General features: G+C 52.0%; 2 protein-coding genes across 4 annotated transcripts; one reads left to right on the top strand and one right to left on the bottom strand.

The window, feature by feature from the left end:
- Positions 1 to 3,169: 3,169 nt before the first annotated feature.
- coq10a (coenzyme Q10A) lies at positions 3,170 to 7,372 on the bottom strand. 3 transcript variants are annotated; one of them, XM_041241511.1, is made up of 7 exons: positions 7,115 to 7,243; positions 6,835 to 7,079; positions 6,592 to 6,764; positions 4,962 to 5,120; positions 4,220 to 4,412; positions 3,702 to 3,803; positions 3,170 to 3,391 (listed from the first exon to the last, which is right to left on the bottom strand). In XM_041241511.1, exons 3-7 carry the CDS (start codon positions 6,708 to 6,710, stop codon positions 3,224 to 3,226), a joined length of 741 nt encoding a protein of 246 aa, XP_041097445.1. In that variant the 5' UTR covers positions 6,711 to 6,764; positions 6,835 to 7,079; positions 7,115 to 7,243; the 3' UTR covers positions 3,170 to 3,223. The 3 variants fall into 3 exon arrangements, with proteins under 3 accessions (XP_041097445.1, XP_041097446.1, XP_041097444.1); XM_041241512.1 differs by having other exon boundaries at positions 6,835 to 7,092; positions 7,128 to 7,243; XM_041241510.1 differs by having other exon boundaries at positions 4,962 to 5,117; positions 6,592 to 7,372.
- A 153-nt stretch (positions 7,373 to 7,525) lies between these two features.
- Positions 7,526 to 19,987, top strand: ankrd52a (ankyrin repeat domain 52a). The gene is made up of 28 exons (XM_041241509.1): positions 7,526 to 8,108; positions 9,243 to 9,329; positions 9,505 to 9,583; positions 10,091 to 10,161; positions 10,488 to 10,688; positions 10,873 to 10,960; positions 11,046 to 11,188; positions 11,334 to 11,546; positions 11,685 to 11,763; positions 11,949 to 12,063; positions 12,945 to 13,027; positions 13,247 to 13,364; positions 13,473 to 13,541; positions 13,777 to 13,917; positions 14,190 to 14,267; positions 14,419 to 14,530; positions 14,852 to 14,923; positions 15,212 to 15,413; positions 15,630 to 15,714; positions 16,001 to 16,118; positions 16,346 to 16,565; positions 16,742 to 16,829; positions 17,268 to 17,351; positions 17,855 to 18,000; positions 18,192 to 18,274; positions 18,520 to 18,602; positions 19,119 to 19,210; positions 19,505 to 19,987. The coding sequence occupies exons 1-28, from the start codon at positions 8,082 to 8,084 to the stop codon at positions 19,753 to 19,755; spliced, it is 3,228 nt and encodes a 1,075-aa protein (XP_041097443.1). The 5' UTR covers positions 7,526 to 8,081; the 3' UTR covers positions 19,756 to 19,987.
- Positions 19,988 to 20,954: the final 967 nt, after the last annotated feature.

The following is a 20,954-nucleotide window of genomic DNA, read 5'->3' as shown; positions in this document are numbered from 1 at the left end:
TGTCGAATTAAACTCGCAGTAAAACCAGGAGTGGATCGCAGTGCTATGCAAAGGGAGTCTTCTTCCCGTCCCTGCGACGGGTGACATCGCTTCCCGTCGTTCTTGGGCAGGTTTTGTTCTGACGCTGTGAGGCAGTTGTTCAGTTTGTGAATCTGGGCACGTTGCAGTGGGGGGGGAGATGCAGCTTGTATATGCTGCGTTACAGAATACACGTGAGCCAGGTCTGTCTGTGTGAGAGTAGATCTGCAGCACTGCATCGTGGGGTAGCTCTCATTGATGCTGTCCCCGTGGAGAGGCTTCACTCCATGAGCCTGTGCTGTCGGCCTGTCGCTGCTATAAATACTCCTTCCCAGAGGCTGGGAGCCTGCTCAGGTTACCTGCCCTTTGCCCTTTGGAAAGGCTGCAGGTGGCACAGGGAGAGGGGAGAGGGGAGAGGGGGGGCCTTGACTTGACCTGACCTCATCAAGTCTCAATAGTTCTTTCTGTTCTCCCCTAACTGCACAAAGCGTCCCGTGTTTGCACTTTGGGAACACGCCTCTCGTCACACAGTAAAGCCACACAAATAAAACTCACACGCAGCCTTCTACGTCTTTCCCATGATTGGACTGTATTGTATTTTTCATCCACTTCACCTTTTTATGGTGCAAATGAACAGCTGCAGTTCTAGTCCAACCTGCCACAGAAACACCAAAATAAATAAACTGAACCTCTTCTTATTTTCTTTATCGTTCATTGATTTTATTATTCTAGTTATTAGATAAAGGAGATTGATGTTCTCTGCATGTCTTTTTACACAGTGTATTAGAAATAGAGCACAGCATTCTGTAGCAGGATGCTAAACTTTTGGCCAGAGCTGTAAGTTGCAAAGTCTAAGCTCTACAGCTGAGCTGAAGGGACCGTGTTCTTGTGCATTCTCACTGGCAAGAAGAGAGTCCATCAAATAAATACCCAAACAAACAGCAGCTAATAAATGAGATGCACGATCTCGGGGGGAAAAACAACAAACAACGCAAGCAGCTCTTTATTGTGCGATTGATTATAACTGAATTAAAAAACAAAACTAAACTGCACACGACTTTGCGAGGGAAGGATCAGTTCAAGCTGTACTCGTGTCAAAGGTGTGTCCTTTTGTTTTTAATACGGGGTGGGACAGACGCTGCTTACAGAACTGCCTGGAGGTCACCCTTCTTTCAAACACATACAAGAATACAAATGATATTATTAATAAAAACACAATAATTAAAAAGATTTTCGGATAATGAAATGCAGGGCAATGTTTGCGCTTCCCTAATCCTCAACAAGCCCGATGAAGTGCCTGTGTTTTCTGCACCAGCAAGCTCCTTGTGAAACTAAAACTATAAAAACCACACCAAAGAAAAACCCCTAAGTCAAGCAGAGCAGTGTTTGAGGCAGCGGCGTCCTCACGGCAGTGCTGTGAAGCTCGCCCTCCTGCCTGAGACGTCAGCCCGCGGGACTCGAGTTTCTCGCAGGTTTTCATTTCATTCATCGCATGGTTTTTTGTGTTGGTTTTTTAATTCCCTTTAAGAGTTTTTTCAGTTGGCTGAGCCTCTGATGGTTCGATGCAACTCCGGTTCATGAGTCTTAAAAGGCTTTGTATTCCCATCATTTCCCCAAACGCACACACAAAACAGAACAGAACAGCAGACTGGATCAGAACAACGACGACATTAAAACAGGAGCCGCTGACGTGAGACACCAGCACAGTCACTGGCATGGAAGCTGAAGGGCAGCTGGACCTGAAGACCAGTTTGGGGGGAAAACGAGAGAACGAAAGACTTGATCTTTTGCAATACCATAATAATAATAATAATAATAATAATAATAATTAAACAGAGGACAGTGTGCTGAGCAGGCTGGCTGGCTCGTTGCATTGCTCTGTCATCATACAGGCACAACCTCTCCTCGGAGGCATTTCAAACAAACCGAATTCACCTTTAAAAGCACAGCTTTGTTTATTTGAAAGCTCACAAAATCCACCAGCTGCACAACAGACTGGATCGTCACACCTCTCCGTGGCTGACCCAAAAACGGCTCACCAATGTTCCCCACTTTGATTCTGCTTCTCTCTCTCGTCACAAAACATGCCCTGCAATGTGTGTGTGGAGACATTCGTCCTGCTTGCAGTCCGAGACGTTCCTGTCTCTCTTTTCATTTCTCAACCCACACCTGTTCAGGAATTCTCTCATTATTATTATTATTATTATTATTATTATTATTATGCATTCATCTTTATACCCTGAGAATAAAAGACCTGACCTGGAAGCAACAGAATGGAATTTAGACTCCCCCCTTTCTCCAGCTGTTTGAGCCATTCCAGATTTTAGCAGAAGCTTATTAAAAACAAATATTAAAAATACCTTTTCCTCTCTTTTAAAAATGGTCCAATAGATAGCTCTTGTATGTAAGCACATTGCAAACTGTGTTTGTTACAGAGGTTCCCATCATTATAGTATATACACAATACAGAGTAGTCCTTCTCTCATGCACATGCATAGCTGTATATATATATACACACACGGTGTTAAAGTTTATACATTAGATATTGCTGTATCATGCTGCTGTTATAATAATTATAACTAGTAATAAATAAGAACTAAGAGATCGGAGGCGCGATTACGCTGTTTTGAGGATATCAAGCCCGTTCCAGTTCAGTCTGAGCCAGTCCTGGTTTCACATCAAGCCCATTCCAGTTCAGTCAGAGCCAGTCCTGGTTTCACATCAAGCCCATTCCAGTTCAGTCAGAGCCAGTCCTGGTTTCACATCAAGCCCGTCGTTCCAGTTCAGTTTGAGCCGGTCCTGGTTTCACATCAAGCCCATTCCAGTTCAGTCTGAGCCGGTCCTGGTTTCACATCAAGCCCGTTCCAGTTCAGTCTGAGCCGGTCCTGGTTTCACATCAAGCCCATTCCAGTTCAGTCTGAGCCCGTCTCGGTTTAGAATTGTTGATTAGTATTGTTTTCCAGATGAAACATTTCACGCTGAATGCTCTGTGTGTGCTTTACGAAGCTACTAACCTCAGTAGAGCTCGGCAGGGCTGGTAAAACCTGGCATGGCTCAGAAGTGCTTTGCAACAGGAGTTTAAACAGCCTGCTCCTGGCTCTGCGAGTGTGTTGTGCGTGTTCGCGGCTGTCCTGCGCACCGCTCATGGGGGGGGGTGGGGGAGGGAGGGAGGGAGGGGTGGTGGAGGTCTCAGCCAGGCTGAGCCTCACGTTTGGTGGATCTCGTGAAACATGAGCTCCCGCGGGATGCGCGTCTCCGGGCCGTAGAGCTTACCCGCTCTCCTCTCGAACGCGGCCACCATCTGCTTCACCACCTCGTCAAAGAACACTGAGGCCAGCTGGGAGTGCAGCAGCGAGCGGAACTCGAAGGAGATCTGAGAGGGAGGGCGGGAGAGAGAGAGAGAGAGATCATACCCTGGACCTTACCATTCAGTGGCGGAAACAAGACTCCCATTGCACGCTTTACTGTGTGGATATTTCAAATCTGGAAGGGATCAGACTGCTCTGCAGCGTGAGTCTTGTTTTCCCTGCCTGCAGTTGCCCACGATGTGGGAGAGGGGAGAGGGAGGGGGAGAGCAGGAGTCGGGGGTACTGTTTTGAGGACTCTGTGTGCAGGTGGAGCCGTGCTGGTGTGGCGCTGCAGGACAGTGCAGGGCGTCGGCGGGTTTTCCTGTCCATACTCACGGAGAAATCGGCCGTGCAGGTGCGCGGGTAGCCTGGGATCCCAGGGCTGAAACGCCAGATCGTCTCCAGGTGGTTGAACAGCTTGCCGTCGGTACACACTGCCTGGGGAAGGAGTGCCAGGGAGTCAGCATTAATACATCAACAAACAAAAATCAATCAATAAAAATCAATCAACACGCACCGGCTGGGAAATACACATAAAACACTGAGGGTGAAGGGTCCTTACACCTGCAAACTGGATGCCAAACCACACCCCACAAGCATCAGGGCGCCTCTGTTGAAATGCTTCCTCAGTTTTCAACACTTCACAATGATGCCGAGTCAGACAGCACTGTGTGTATAACTGTACCAGATTAACTTTCCCATCTCTATCTGCTTTACAATGCATGCATGCTTTCACCTTCTCAAACTCCACACAGCTCTGTTTAAAGATTCAAGTCCAGGTGACTCAGTTTAGACAGCTGTGTTATCACTGCTGCTAATCCTGTGACAGGGTTTAAGCAGCTGCAGCAGCTTACCTTGACCAGGTGGGGGCGTACCAGGGAGAGCATGGAGGTGTAGCACTCCACGATGGGGGGGAACCCCACCTCCAGCTGCGCCTTGGCGTGACCGGAGCGCTTCAGGACCACCACGGACTTCTTGCACCAGGGCACAAAGTGCTTGTAGTCATCCACGTTGCTCACAATGTCGTACATCTCCTGCATGGAGTACCTGCGACAGAGGAAGGAGAGCAGGGTTACCACTCGTCTCAGCTCCCCCTTTGTAAAGTCAATGAAGGGTTAAGAAATGCTAGGAGGAGGTTTTCCCAACTCGGCTGACTCCCGACACAGAGGAGTCAGGAGCTGACAAAGTGGAGCTGCGCCTGACTCTGCGTAGAAGAGATCTGTGGAAGTTGTGTGTCTGGAACAACATTGCAAACTCACACCAAGAGGCTGACAGCGTTTAGACAGAACAGAGTTCAGCTTCACACACACACACACACACAGGGATATAAAAACAGGCTTGAGAGTGAGAACGCCCACGTGAGAATCCTCTCCCCACCACCGCTCTGCTGCTCCCAGAACATTAGACAAGTGATCGCTGTCTGATTTCTGTTCAGAATCAGGTGCTGCGTTGTTGTGTCCAGTGATAATGTTGATATGTGTGTGTGTGTGTGTGTTAGTGTGTGTGTCAGTGTATGGTTGTGTGTGTGTGTGTGTCAGATTCAGTGTGTGTCAGTGTGTGCGTGTGTGTGTTTCTTTCGAATATTGAAATCCTCACCCCAGTATTCGACGCTCGGAGTACTCTTTCCTCTTGGTGGTCAGCGGGTTGGTGAAGCTGATGAACGATCTGCTAGGGTGAAGGGTCGCGTCCCAGTCTATACTGCACAGCATTCTGGGAGCCCTGGTCATCAGAATTGCACAGGAAGACAGGTACCTGCTGGCACAACGAGAGAAGCACAAGCACACACACAGCCGGGTTAAACAGGTAACTGCACAGAGCTGATCTGCTCCTCTTAGTACACATTATCAGTCCACGTTGGTAATGAACTTCGCCACGCGTGTACAAAGCGCTGGACTGACACGAGCATCACAGCAGCAGCAAGCACCACCGCACCCCATCACAGCAGCATGCACCGCAGCACCCCATCACAGCAGCATGCACCGCAGCACCCCATCACAGCAGCATGCACCGCAGCACCCCATCACAGCAGCATGCACCGCAGCACCCCATCACAGCAGCATGCACCGCAGCACCCCATCACAGCAGCATGCACCGCAGCACCCCATCACAGCAGCATGCACCGCAGCACCCCATCACAGCAGCATGCACCGCAGCACCCCATCACAGCAGCATGCACCGCAGCACCCCATCACAGCAGCATGCACCAGCACCCCATCACAGCAGCATGCACCGCAGCACCCCATCACAGCAGCATGCACCGCAGCACCCCATCACAGCAGCATGCACCGCAGCACCCCGTCACAGCAGCATGCACCGCAGCACCCCGTCACAGCAGCATGCACCGCAGCACCCCATCACAGCAGCATGCACCGCAGCACCCCATCACAGCAGCATGCACCGCAGCACCCCGTCACAGCAGCATGCACCGCAGCACCCCATCACAGCAGCATGCACCGCAGCACCCCATCACAGCAGCATGCACCGCAGCACCCCATCACAGCAGCACGCACCGCAGCACCCCATCACAGCAGCATGCACCGCAGCACCCCATCACAGCAGCATGCACCGCAGCACCCCATCACAGCAGCATGCACCGCAGCACCCCATCACAGCAGCATGCACCGCAGCACCCCATCACAGCAGCATGCACCGCAGCACCCCATCACAGCAGCATGCACCGCAGCACCCCATCACAGCAGCATGCACCGCAGCACCCCATCACAGCAGCATGCACCGCAGCACCCCATCACAGCAGCATGCACCGCAGCACCCCATCACAGCAGCCGCACCGCCGCACCCCATCACAGCAGCATGCACCGCCGCACCCCGTCACAGCAGCATGCACCGCCGCACCCCATCACAGCAGCAGCAAGCACGCCGCACCCCATCACAGCAGCATGCACCGCAGCACCCCGCTCACAGCAGCATGCACCTCGCACCCCATCACAGCAGCATGCACCGCCGCACCCCATCACGAGCAGCAGCAGCGCAAAACAAATGCACCGCAGCACCCCATCACAGCAGCATGCACCGCAGCACCCCATCACAGCAGCATGCACCGCAGCACCCCATCACAGCAGCGCACCGCCGCACCCCATCACAGCACAGCACCCCATCACAGCAGCATGCACCGCAGCACCCCATCACAGCAGCAGCAAGCACGCCGCACACAGCGGCAGATTGACTCGCTCTCTATTAATCGGCCGCGCTCTCTCCCTGCTCTCACCTGATTGGCTGCCTCGCTCGGCCTGGGTACCCGGCGCCAGCGGTCCGGCTCGCGCGCCGCGTTCCGCTCTGGAGGAGCTCGCTCAGAGTCCTCGCGCTCCTCGCGGCGGCGGTCATCATCTCGAGGAGAGAGCGCGAAAACAAACCGACCGGCTCCGCTCGGCGGGCAAGAGCCTCGGAAACCGACCCGGGACGCGGCGGACAAGAGCCTCGGAAACCGACCCGGGACGCGGCGGGCAAGAGCCTCGGAAACCGACCCGGGACGCGGCGGGCAAGAGCCTCGGAAACCGACCCGGGACGCGGCGGACAAGAGCCTCGGAAACCGACCCGGGACGCGGCGGGCAAGAGCCTCGGAAACCGACCCGGGACGCGGCGGGCAAGAGCCTCGGAAACCGACCCGGGACGCGGCGGACAAGAGCCTCGGAAACCGACCCGGGACGCGGCGGGCAAGAGCCTCGGAAACCGACCCGGGACGCGGCGGACAAGAGCCTCGGAAACCGACCCGGGACGCGGCGGACAAGAGCCTCGGAAACCGACCCGGGACGCGGCGGACACTTCCAACAACAACGACACGGTCACGAAGCGGGCTGGAGTGCCTCTTCGCGACAAATAAAAGGCGTTTCCAATCCCCGCAGTCACCCGGCTGTGGACGGCTAACTGTCGCGGTTATTAACTGACATTTCTACATGGATCTCCCCGTCTTTTATTGACCGCATCCCTGTCAAAAAACAAAACAAACGACCTTCCGCCAAATACACCGGCTACAGATAAACTGCCGGCTGACTCCTCTGTCAGGGCAAGCTACGTCACACGGTTGCCAGGACACGCCTGGAATGATGGTGCATAAGAACAAAAGTGACGTGTCCGAGCTTTCGGAAGCCCGGAAGCGCGTTTTGTCGGCAAGGCTTTCTGGGAGTTGTAGTTTCCAAATGAGCGCACGCTGCGTAACGCGTATTCTTCGGAGTGATTTTCCGTTGCTTTCACGGTTTTTTTTTTGTCACTTTTGGTTTCGAGCTGCTTCGCTTTGCGCAAATGTTGTGTCTTCACTTCCACTGCCCACGTCACATTTAGTAATTTAAATTATGAGTTTCGCTTCTTTAACGAGAAGGATAGTATTCATGCTGCTAAATACAATAAGAAATGCACACACACACATTTCAGTATAACATTTCAAACAATTATATATGAAAGCATTGCATCGATTCTATATGAAAGCATTGCATCGATTCTATATGAAAGCATTGCATTGATTCTATATGAAATTAGTGCAGTACCCGAAATCTACCCCTCTCCGCGTCGCTTCTCCTCCAAGCCGATAGGCGGGTTCCTCTCTTCTTTCGCAGTGCCCGACCCAGCCTGTATGACCCCGGTAATAAACAGCAGCACACGCCCGCACACAAGCTGTCCCTCCCCCTGCTAATCGAAACCGAGCAGCAGTTACCTCTGCAGCGCATCCCGATGAGGGAGCTTCGCCCCGGCTGATTTCGGGAGATGGGAATACTCAGCATAACTGACCAGGTGAGGATCAAACCCCCTCCCGTGCTTTCTGTAAAGCAAGGCGGGGAGAAAAGCACGGACCGTTTGCGCTGTTTTTTTGTTTTGTTTTGCAAGGGCGGTTTGCAAAGCCAGACTAGGAGGCGGTACACCGCCGGCTGAGGTTGCTCAGGAAAGCCTGGTGATGGCAGGCCCTGATCCTCTCGTTCTCTTTTGCTTTTTTTTTTTAATTGCAGATTAAAAGGAGCGGTTGCTGGGGTTTTGTTGGCTGTGTTTTGATGCGCTTTGAGGGTTTTGATTCTGGGTGAATGGGTCTTTGCTCGCGTTAATAATGCCGATCATCTCCTCGCTGTACCGCGTCTGTACCCGACAGCAGCGCCTCACGCATAGAGACGCGGGCTGGGGGTCGGTTCTGTGCGCCATCCCTCCCCCGTCCCTCTCCCGAAGATCCTGGGATATTTCGAGCAGCTGTCCGGATGCTTTTAAAAGCGTGAAGCGGTTTTGTTTGTGCGCTAGCATTGCTCTGTGGAAAGCGCAGGTGTATTTCGTTGGCTAGCCCTAGCTGTGTGTGTGTGTGCATTGGAGTGACCGCTGGTCTGGTCATCCACACGGGTCACTTCATGGTGCTGTGTTGATTTGATACAGTAACACACCCTCCTGCCGCACTGTTGTTGCAGTCCGTCTTCACGCATCCGCAGCGCGGCGCGGAAGTGTTGAATCGGTGGGTCACACCTTTTTTCATGACTCGTTTGGATAATAAGTTCGCAAGGGCCCGGCGCGCAGCCCCGCCTCATTCCGTGCAGGGGTGCGTGTTGAAGCGACGCGCTGTCCCGCACTCCGGTCTGTACTGTCCCTAGACTGAGGGGTGTGTTACTGGGGGGGGGGGGGCAATTGTTTCTTCATAGCACCCCCTTTGAACCTCCAGCGAGGCAGGGCTGAGCTTGACTCGCTACCGTTAGGAAGCGCGTCTTCGTTTAGTCTGGAAACGCCTCCTAGCTCCCTGGGGGGCTCCAGCTGGCTGGAGCTCCTCTCAACTGCACTAAGGAAGTCCTGTAATCTTGTAGGATTTAGATGAAAATTGTGAAAAATGGGTGGATGTGTGTCTCTCCAGTCCTGTGAAGATCTGTTGTTTTATTTGTCCTCCTGCTGTCGTTGCAGCCGCCGCTGGTGCAGGCAATATTTAACCGCGACGCAGAAGAGGTCCGATTGCTGCTGCTGCACAAGAAGGAAGATGTCAATGCACTGGTGAGTGTGTCTCTGCCCCTCTCCGCTCCCCCTCCCTGTGACAGGGGCCCCTGTCCCACACAGCGGCACCGAGAATATTAACTGCAAAGAACACGCAGGGAGCGGCGCTTGTGAAGTGCACCCCAACGTGGGGTTTTTAATCTGAAATAGACTTTTCTCGGCTTTGCTTTTGCAGGACCAAGAGAGACGTACCCCTCTGCATGCTGCTGCTTTTTTAGGGGATGTTCAGATAATGGACCTCCTCATAAATTCAGGTGAGCGGACTGCTTCTGCCTCCCCATATTCACTTCATGAATGAAACACAGCTCTCGTGTTGGAAGCAATGACTTGGCTGTCACCCAGGTATCATGTGGCACAGCCGCGGATGAAGGGTTAGCATCGCCTAGAACTTTAGGATTGAGACATTTTAATAATACAAAAATAACAACTATAGGACCATAATTCAGATCTTTTTATTTCACGTCAAAGAAACGACAGTGATATCTCAGAAGTCTAAGCCATGACAATGGTGCAGTATTTCATGCTGGAGTCTGAAATGTCACGTGCGTGTTGAACTGCGAAGCGGCGTGCAGTTCGGTACGTTAACGTGACGTCATTCCGCAGGCTTCGTTCCACTTTCTGAAGCGAGCTCGTTCTGTGTAGAGGGCGATGCTGAGCCCTTGTCCAGAGCTGGCTGTGTTCCGACCCGGGCTGAAATGTTTCCCCCGGCGTGCAGGAGCTGCTGTTGAGGGTTCATGCTGTTTGTGTCCCTGTGTTTCCAGGTGCTAGTGTCAATGCGAAGGACCACGTTTGGTTCACTCCTCTTCATCGCGCTGTTGCCTCTCGGAATGACGTGAGTAGGGTCCAAAAAAAACGTGTCGCTTTGCTGTGATTTATTTTCGCCCCTCCTAGAGCGCTTGGCTTTATTCCAGTCAAAGAAACGCAGATGCATGCTGCCAGCATCACCCAGCACCCTGAACCAGAGAACATGACCACACAGGGATGCAAAGAAGACTCCGTTTGCAGAGAGCAGTTGGATCCGTCTCTGCTTTTGCTCCAAGTTTAATGAGATGTGCTTGTTGCCTGCGTTGTTTTCCGTGCTGATCTGTGTTGAGTGTGTAAGGGCTGTGGACGGGTGGGTTGTGACTGCGTGTGTTTCGTGTGTGTTGTTGTGCGCAGAAGGCAGTGGCTCTGTTGCTGAAGAAGTCCGCGGAGGTGAACGCCCGGGACAAGTTCTGGCAGACGCCGCTGCACGTTGCAGCGGCCAACCGGGCCACCAAGTGTGCCGAGGCGGTGATCCCTCTGCTGAGCAGCGTGAACGTGGCCGACCGCACTGGCAGGACCGCGCTGCACCACGCGGCTCACAGTGGCCACATCGAGGTGAGGGGTGAGGGGTGAGGGATGAGGGGAGGGGGGGTCTGCTGCCAGGACTGGTGCAGAACAGGATCGGCGAATTTCTGTGTGTTGTTTGTGTATGTAATAACGAAAAGCATCAGTAAAACACTAGTTGAGACAAAATTAGATTTAAATGTAAAAAAAGAACCATTTTTAAATCCTCCTCTAGATGGTGAATTTGCTGCTGAATAAAGGGGCCAACCTGGGGGCGTGTGACAAGAAGGACCGGCAGCCCATTCACTGGGCAGCTTTCTTAGGTAAGCCCCCCGCGGCTCAGCTGCAGCTCGGTTCTGTTTGATAAAGGAAACCCCGCTCTGATCACGCTCGTCTTGTCCTTGCCAGGGCATTTGGAGGTGGTGAAGCTGCTGGTGTCTCGCAGCGCTGACGCGATGTGCAAAGACAAGCGAGGCTACACCCCCCTGCACGCTGCAGCCTCCAACGGGCAGATCGAGGTGGTCAAGTACCTGCTGAGACTGGGGGCCGAGGTGAGAGTGGGGGCGGGGCGGTGGTGAAGAGCGTACTAGGAGAAATGTTCCTGCTGGAACCTGTTAGCAGCTGCCACACTGATCAGGCAATGCATCTTGATCTCAGCCTAGACCCAGCCTCAGGTCTGTGTTGCTTCCCCTGCAGATGGACGAGCCGAACGTCTTTGGGAACACGGCGCTGCACATCGCCTGCTACACTGGGCAGGAGGCGGTGGCCAACGAGCTGGTGAACCACGGCGCCAACGTGAACCAGCCCAACGAGCGCGGCTGCTCCCCCCTGCACTTTGCCGCCGTCTCCACCAATGGGGCGCTGTGCCTGGAGCTGCTGGTGAACAACGGGGCTGACGTCAGCATGCAGGTGAGCGCTGGGGCCGGGGGGGCGCGAGCGCATTCGAAGGTGCCTGCTGGACGCAACCCCCTGTAGAATTGGGGGGGGCGCTCGCTGTGCTGTTTCTGTGTCAACCCTCTTCTGTCTCCTCTCTGTTGTTCTCTCCAGAATAAAGAAGGGAAGAGCCCCTTGCACATGGCGGCCATTCACGGGCGCTTCACTCGATCCCAAATCCTGATCCAGAACGGTGAGCCACCAGCCCGCCCCCGTGAGAGACTGCATGCTCTCTGCAGAGCTGAGTGCGGCCCTATCTGCAAGCCTTATCAGTGTTGCACAGTTATTTTTCTTTGCATCAGACTATTATAAAAATTACTGTATTTAAATAGACTTCATAAACCATTGTCCCCTTTATTTTTTCTGGCTTTGTTTCAGGCGGGGAGATCGACTGTGTGGATAAATATGGCAATACCCCTCTTCATATTGCTGCTAAATATGGCCATGAACTGCTTATCAGCACCCTGATGACTAACGGTGCTGACACAGCGAGGTGAGGGAACCAGCCTCTCCACAGCATCCCTGGCTTGCTTTCTACCCTTCAGTGCCCCCTGCCTTTCCCCCACTGGGGCTGCGTAACTCCCTGCAGACGTGCCACGCTTACTCCTGCCTCGGTTATTTTAGTGAGAATGACACACAGGCACTTGCTATGCTTCTATTTTCACACGCTCTGCATGATGTGGACCAAGGCAGCCTGTTTTTAGTTTTGTGTTTTAGATGCTCCCCGCTGCCTAGGGGTTTAAGCTCCTCTGCAGTGGGGAGTCTTGAAGCTTGTATTGAAATCTGGAATGGCTGGTGCAGCTGTGCTGTGCTGTGCTGTGCTGTGCTGTGCACGCCTCTTTATCCAGTGCCCCTGTGCTGTGCTGTGCTGTGCTGTGCACGCCTCTTTATCCAGTGCCCCTGTGCTGTGCTGTGCTGTGCACGCCTCTTTATCCAGTGCCCCTGTGCTGTGCTGTGCACGCCTCTTTATCCACGCCTCTTTATCCAGTGCCCTTTATCCAGTGCCCCTGTGCTGTGCTGTGCACGCCTCTTTATCCAGTGCCCCTGTGCTGTGCTGTGCACGCCTCTTTATCCAGTGCCCCTGTGCTGTGCTGTGCTGTGCTGTGCACGCCTCTTTATCCAGTGCCTGTCCTGTGCTGTGCTGTGCACGCCTCTTTATCCAGTGCCCCTGTGCTGTGCTGTGCACGCCTCTTTATCCAGTGCCCCTGTGCTGTGCTGTGCACGCCTCTTTATCCAGTGCCCCTGTGCTGTGCTGTGCATGCCTCTTTATCCAGTGCCCCTGTGCTGTGCTGTGCTGTGCACGCCTCTTTATCCAGTGCCCCTGTGCTGTGCTGTATGTTGCTGACGCAGCTCTGCCTGTCTCTCCCTGTACAGGCGTGGGATTCAAGGGATGTTCCCTCTACACTTGGCTGTGCTGTACGGGTTTTCAGACTGCTGTCGCAAGCTGCTGTCCTCAGGTTAGTGGATCTGCGAATCATAAATCTTGCATCCTTTACTAGCTGTTCTTCATTAAGTAACGCTAGAACTGTGAGGTTAGAATTATAATGAAACGCTGTACGATATCTTCCCTTTTCTTGTTATCCCCCCTTAGTGTTTTTGGTTGTGTTAAAACAGACTTCTTAAAGCAATTTTACATTTTGATTTTTGCAGTGTGTGATTTTACTTTCCTGCCGCAGGTCAGTTATACAGCATCGTCTCGTCTCTCAGTAACGAGCATGTGCTGTCTGCTGGATTCGAGATCAACACGCCTGACAACCTCGGCAGGACCTGCCTGCATGCGGCTGCGTTCGGAGGGTGAGTCCACAGCGCCCTCCACGGGATCACTCCGCACATCGCAGCCTCTCCTCTGCACACTTTTTACAATAGTGATTTTCAGTGTGTTTTTTTTTTTTTTTTTTGCAGAAATGTTGAATGTCTTAACTTGCTGTTGAGCAGTGGCGCTGACTTGAAAAAGAAGGATAAACTCGGACGGTAAGGCTGTAGATTATTTTCAGGGCTGGTAACGAGACTCCCCGTTTCTGATCCGTTCCTGGGTTTACTGTGAGTTTAGTAAGACGCACCTGAGCTTGTCACCTTCAGTCTAATCAAGCTCGCAGGACGACCTGGGAATGGCTGATCTGCTGTGCAGTAGGAATCGCTTTTGTTCTCTGGCGGAGTGCCCCCTGCTGGTGTGATTTTTAACAGCTCTGTTTTCACCTCCCGCTAGGACCCCTTTGCACTACGCGGCTGCTAACGGCAGCTACCAGTGTACGGTGACCCTGGCGAACGCGGGCGCCGGTATTAACGAAACTGACGATAAAGACTGCGCCCCCCTGCACTACACTGCTGCTTGTAACGTGTACCGGAGGTGAGCCAGCGCAGCGCACACAGCCGGGCAGCCCCCGCAGGGACGGCCGCTCTTCTCTTTCACATTTGGTTAATATTTAGTCTCTGCTGCTTGAGGTTATTCTGTTTTCACAGCGTGAGGTGGCCCCTCAGTCACGTGTCATCCTTTCATGACATCGTCATCTTCTTCATTGAAACGATCAGCGTTTCTTTTAATAAAAACGCGCCCGCCTTCAGGCAGTGGATTACAGTAAAGTTTGAAATCCCACGCAGCCTGTCGCGCTTGTTTTTCAGGGTCGACAGACATTGCTCCAGTAGCCATGAGAACGACGAGGAGATGGTGAAAGAATCGAGGCAGAAGGAGAATTTTTTGTGAGTACAGTAATATATATTTCTTTCTACCCGAGAAGATGTGAAAGATCTTCAACGAGATCAACGTTTAAAAGTTGGTTTCCGTCAGGTTTTTTGTACTGCAGCGGCCTCGCTGCTCTTGATCACGCTGTGTCTGCCTGTCTGTCTGCAGCTGCCTGGAGTATTTGCTGGATAACGGTGCAGACCCCTCCCTTCGTGACAAGCAGGGCTACAGTGCGGTTCACTATGCAGCTGCTTACGGCAACAAGCAAAACCTTGAACTGGTACGTGCTGGAAAACTCAATCTGAAACGCCTCCCTGGTGAATGCGGTGCACTGCAGTGTAAAAATAAACCTGCCCTTCACTTTGTAGAGACGCACTGCAAAACAAACAGCCTGATCTCAGTGTGCAGGGAGGGAAACCAGACTCTCCTTGCATAGCAGTTCGATCCGTTCCTGCTCTCACTGTGTTTAACAAGACACCCCCCTGCTTGTTAACACTGGGGGCTAATCAAGCTCATAGTAAAACCTGGAGTGGGTGAAACGGCTGTGCAGTAGGAGTCTCATTCCCGTCCCTGTCTCTCTCTCTCTCTCTCTCTCTCTCAGCTCTTGGAAATGTCTTTCAACTGCCTGGAGGAAGTGGAGAGCTTTGTTCCTGTTAGTCCTTTGCACTTAGCTGTGAGTATTGAGCATGGGTTTCAGTTCTGTCTCTGGGATTCCACCAATCATAATCATTAGCTGTAGGGTTCTGATTCCGGGCTGGGAAAGGGTTATTACCTAAACGAGGAATAAACTTGGTGTGTGTGTGTGTGTGTGTGTGTGTGTGTGTGTGTGTGAGAGAGACTGACTTAGAGCTGCAGATACTTTTGTAAGAGTTTCATATTGTTGGCTGAGTGGTAAAATCAGATGGTTTAAATTAGATTTCTAATTTAAAAACGCACTGAGACACCCCTCTCCCTCCCCCAGGCCTGTAATGGTCACTGTGAAGCCCTGCGCGTGCTGTCGGAGACGCTGGTGAATCTGGACGTGCGCGACGCGGTCGGCCGCACTGCGCTCTACCTCGCTGCGGAGAGGGGCCACGCCGACTGTGTGGAGGTGCTGGTCTGCCACGGGGCCTCCTGCCTCCTCAAAGAGAGACGCCACAAGTGGACTCCTCTGCACGTGGCAGGTACCAGGATAGTGACCACATGTCAATGAATGTAACAATGGATTAAAAAAAAACACTTCGGTAAAACCCAATTGAGGGTTAAAACCTGCATATGAGAAAGAAAACGGGGCATCGTGGATGATGGTTGTCAATCGCTGGAAGGCTTTTCTTTGCTCTGGCTTAACTGTGTCATCTCTGTCATTGATTTGCAATGCCTGGTGATCTGTGTGTTCACAGCTGCTCGGGGCTACACTGACTGCCTGCACGTGCTGATTGACAGCGGGGAGAAGGCTGACATTGACATCATGGACTCGCAGGGACAGTGAGTGGGGCTGTGTGTGTGGGGGGGGAGGGGGGGGCAGGGCTGACCTCTGTATGTAGCAATGCTAAAATAAACTTAGAAATGCAACTTTGTGCAAACGTTTTGAGTGGGAAATCTTCCTCGATGTCTTTAGCTTGCCCTGTAATAACGTATATATTTTTAAATGAAGCGGGCAGGATGATTGGACGATGTGATTTGCTCGTCTCAAGTTGATGGGCGATGGGCACGGTTTTGTGACGGGACGGTGTTTTCTCTGACGGGCTGTTTGCTGTCGCCCTGTCCTCAGGACCCCGCTCATGCTGGCTGTGCTAGGCAGCCACCCAGAGTGCGTTCACCTGCTGCTGGAGAGAGGAGCCACGGCCGACACAGGAGACAAGAGGGGCAGGACCGCCCTGCACCGGGGGGTAGGAGGGGCCAGGGGGCAGAACACTGCACTGAGGGGGGAGAGGGGCACGACCCCTTGCACTGAGGGGGGAGGGGGTGTATTTTCAATGAATCTGCAGCCTGCCTATTTTGGAGAAACCTTTTTTTTTTCTTGTATTGGTTTTGCGATGAGAAAAGACCCCAGTCCAGATCTCAATGAACACTCTGTCTGGGGGGACTGGCTGCTGATTGCTCCCCTCTCTCCCAGGCTGTGATGGGCTGTGAGGACTGTGTCTCCGCTCTCCTGGATCACGATGCCTTCGCTCTGTGCCGGGATTTTAAGGGCCGCACTCCACTGCACTTCGGGGCTGCCTGCGGCCATGTCAGCCTGCTGAGGACCCTGCTGCAGGCTGCCTTCAACACCGACCCCCTGGACTCCCTACTGGACTACAGAGGCTACACCCCCGCGCACTGGGCAGCCTGCCATGGTACTGCTGCTGCTTCGTTACCTGTAGACGTGCTTATTACTGTTGTTGTTTTGAATAAGAATTTTAAAGGACTATCTCTTTCTAGTAGAATGCATTGGTCAAATAAATAAATAAACAAATGAATAATTTGACGCCCCCTCATCTCTCGTGTGTGTTTTTCCTCTCTTTCTTTTCAGGGCACGAAGACTGTTTGGAAGTTTTACTTGAACACAAACCATTTAGTATTGAAGAGGGAAACCCTTTCACCCCGTTGCACTGTGCTGTGTGAGTACCGACCTGCGCGCCTGTCGGGGGGGGTGCACTCATTCAAGGTGCTGAACCATTCTGATCAGAGGGGGGGTCACAGTGTTATATCCCAGGGTTGTGTAGGAGGGGGCAGGTGTTAGCTGCCACACACAGCTGTAGGCGTGTCTGTGGTATAGAGATGGTGATGATCACTGTCCTGTTCAGGGATGGAAATAGACTCGTATTGCTGTGCCCCCCCCCCCCCCCCCCCCCCCCCCCCCCCCACCCCCCCCCCCCCCCCCCCTGAGTGTATAACTAACCAGCTCAGGTGTGTCTTATTAAGCCAGGAAAGAATCAAACTGCTGTGCAATGGGAGTCTGATTTCCATCCCTGGTGATTCATGGGGACAGTGTTGTGTGTTGGTTGCGTGTGTGCGTTAGTTGTTAAAGTAACTCTTTGTGTCTCTTTGCTGTGCAGAATAAATGGTTATGTCAGTGCTGCTGATATGCTGGTGGAGTCGATTGGCACAGAGATCGTAAACATCAGAGATGCCAAAGGAAGGTAAGAGGTGTGCCAGTACCAGTGTATGGCGCTGTGTGTGTCTCTGTGTAGCTCTGTGTCTCTGTATGGCTGGCTGTGTGTCTCTGTATGGCTTTGTCTGTATAGCTGTATCTCTATGGCTCAGTGTGTATGTCTCTGTGGCTCGCTCTGTGTGTGTGTGTATAGCTGTGTCTCTATGGCTCGCTCTATGTGTGTGTTTCTGTGGAGTCTGTACTGGCTCCTCTGGGCTCGGTGTGTTTCTGTGGAGTCTGTACCGGCTCCTCTGGGCTCGGTTTGTTTGTGTGTGTGTGTGTTTCTGTGGAGTCTGTACCGGCTCCTCGGGGCTCCTCTGGGCTCGGGTGTGTGTGTGTGTGTATTTCTGTGGAGTCTGTACCGGCTCCTCTGGGCTCGGTGTGTTTCTATGGAGTCTGTACCGGCTCCTCTGGGCTTGGTTGTGTGTGTGTGTTTCTATGGAGTCTCTACCGGCTCCTCTGGGTTGTAACGTGCGGTTCTGTTCCCCTCAGGACCCCTCTTCACGCTGCTGCGTTCGCAGAGAACCTGCCGGGCCTGCAGCTGCTGCTGAGTCACGGCGCAGAGGTGAACGCGGTCGACCAGGCGGGCCGCTCCGCCATCATGATGGCAGCCGACTGCGGGCAGACTGCCATCGTGGGTGAGACCAGGGGCACAGAGAGAGACGGGGTAGACACAAGGGCATGGAGAGAGAGAGAGAGAGAGCGTAAAGAGACACGAGCACAGAGAGAGATGGGGGTACAGAGACACGAGCACAGAGAGAGATGGGGGTACAGAGAGGAAAACGCACTGTGATCTGAACTCCTGGTCGTTTTTTTTTTTTTTTTGCAGATATTTTGTTGAGTCACGCGAAGGCTGATTTGACCCTGCTGGACGAGAACAAGAACACGGCTCTGCATCTGGCCTGCAGCAAGGTAGGAGGGACTGGGGACTGGGGCCTGGAGCACAGGGACTGGGGACTGCACTGCAGCAGCATTAAAACTGAACCGTTGGGGAATGTGGATGGAAAGCACTATATGTAGATTCGGTCTCTGGCGCTCAGGTTTATTAATGTGTGTTTGTAGAAGACTAACATACATCTACATAAAACCAAAGCCTAAAGCTAATATATATATATTATCTATCTCTATATATTTAGTGTGTGCTTTCTGTTCCTCAGGGACACGAGATGTGTGCCTTGTTGATACTGCGCGAGACTCATGAAGCTGCCCTCATCAATGCAACCAACGCTGCACTACAAATGTAAGTGAAGCCTCTTCCACCTGCAGCAGAGGAGGGGAAAGGGGAGGGGGGCTTGTTTTGATTCAGACATTGTCGGGTTGTACAATCGCTGTTTGTTGCACAAGTTCCATTTTTAATTGGTCTTTTAAAATCCCTTTGTAATTGGTTTGAAGTTCATCTTTCGACTCTCAGCTGTTATTATGGGTGCATGTTGCAGTGTATTGTCGGCCTTCATTTTAACGCACGTCACTTTTAATGCTTTAAGGTTTCTGAAGGAATGTGTTCTCTTCATTTTAAATTGAGCAGTTGCAGATAGGAGTCAGTGTGACCTCTGTGATCACAGTAAGACCTTTAGCGTGCCGCCGGGAGGAAGGGCTGTCCGTCTAGCCCCGGATTCCCAGAGCTTTCGTTTCCCCTGCTAACCGGGTTTGGGAGGTTTTGTTTGTCCTCTCCTGAGTGCTAGTGGGCCGGGCTGCGTGTCCTCGTTCTGGAATTGCACCTGCTCTCATGCTGTCTCCGCCCCTCCTCTCTCTGCAGGCCGCTGCATATCGCAGCTCGCAATGGGCTGGCTACAGTGGTGCAGGTGCTGTTAAGCCAAGGGGCCACCGTGCTGGCTGTCGACGAAGAGGGTAAGGGACAGGGAAAGAGAGACATTTTATCCCAGCGACAGAGAGGCCGAGCACAAGAGACTACCGGGAGCCATAGTGGTGTTGATTGTATTTCAGTTTTCGGTTAAGTATATCTGTGGGGAAAAAATACAAAGCGCTGTGTAATTCAATATGTTAACGTAACATTATTCAGCAGCTTTCATTCGACTTGATGAAGCTAAATGAGTTAATTCTGGGGGGGGGGGGGGGGGGGGGGTGCAAACCTTTTAGCCATAGCTGTTACATTATACCTTTAAAATCTCTCTCTCTCTCCAGGTCACACCCCAGCGCTGGCCTGCGCCCCCAATAAGGATGTTGCTGACTGCCTGGCTCTCATCCTCTCCACCATGAAGCCTTTTGCTCCCAAAGACGCGGTGGGGTCCCCCTTCGGGCTCAACCTGCTGAAGAACTGCGGCATCACGGCCGCATGCAGCCCCCTGCAGCCAAACAGCAACCTGCGACAGCGCGGCTACGGCAAAGAGTGCCGGCACGGAGCCATCGGGCTGGACGGCTGCTTCACCGACTGAGCGAGCCCCGGTGAAAACGAAATCATTACAGCTAGGATACAGGCGAACCTGCTTCTTTAAAACAAAACGCAAAAGAAAAGGTTGAACCAGAACACGCGCTTCACGCTGGGGGGGTCCTGACAGTGTTTGATTTCTGTGTTTATTTATTTTGTCTCCTAATGAATCGCGGTCTTTTGAAAGCAGGTTCGACTGTACTCTTTTTAAAAGGGGATGTGCACCAAACCCAAATTCAACTCCTAGGCGTGACGCCCCCCGTGAGGGGGGGGAGGGGGGGGGAGGGGAGGGGGGGAGACAAATTGCAACGACTAAACGGCCAGACACTGTAGACTGGAGTTCTTTCAAGATCGCACAAGCAGTGTTGAAAGAGTCCCAGGAGAGAGGCTGGCAATGTGTCTTAATGAAATGTTATTTAAACTGACGCTGAACTAGGGGATTCGAGTCCTGCGTATTCAGGCTTTTTGGGTTTATTGCACACCCCATGCTACAGGGGCTGTCGTATTCATAGTAGCATTATTATTATTATTATTATTATTATCATCATCATTATTATTGTGATTGTGAGCTAACTGCCGGTAATTGTGTTTTAAAGGATCCACTGCACTTTATCAGTATTGCAAATTATATAAAATGCTTTTATCAATGCTGCCGGCAGATCATTTTAAATAGACACAAGGGTTTAAAAGAGAACGATGCTAACTTTTTTTTTTTTGAACGAAGGAAAAAGTAACAAACAAACCAAGGCCCAAAGATTTTTCAAAACAGCCCCCCCCTGTTAACTTTATTAAAGAATACAGTTCCGTAGTCAGAAAGGTGTTTGACGTTAGTTTGTAGTAGAAACTCGGTTTATCTTTTGCTCTACTAAAGAGTACTGTTTGCAACCAAAGGGTTATTTGATTTAGAATTACTACTATAACAAAAAAATTAGAAATTCTCTCCAGAAGCCTGTTAAAATACCAGCCAGTTGCAGTCTGTCGCTCTTCTTAAAACGCCTGTATAAATGTGACGATGCAGTATATCAAATAAAAGGGGAATTATTCTGTACTGTTAAGCGCTAACCATTTCAATGGAAAACGAAGCCTTTTGAAGGATGTTGGGAGGCAGGCTCACGGTTTTGAAGGAATAACTTTTTTTAATTGATTTTGATTTTTTTTGTTGGAGGCGTTCCCGAGTCGTTTTCAGAAATAAAATTGTTGGCCAAA

The sequence above is a fragment of the Polyodon spathula genome, unplaced genomic scaffold (genome assembly GCF_017654505.1).
Source record: "Polyodon spathula isolate WHYD16114869_AA unplaced genomic scaffold, ASM1765450v1 scaffolds_784, whole genome shotgun sequence".
Taxonomy (NCBI): domain Eukaryota; kingdom Metazoa; phylum Chordata; class Actinopteri; order Acipenseriformes; family Polyodontidae; genus Polyodon; species Polyodon spathula.
The sequence above is the reverse complement of the archived record's forward strand: the minus strand, read 5'-3'. Positions and strand labels throughout refer to the sequence as shown.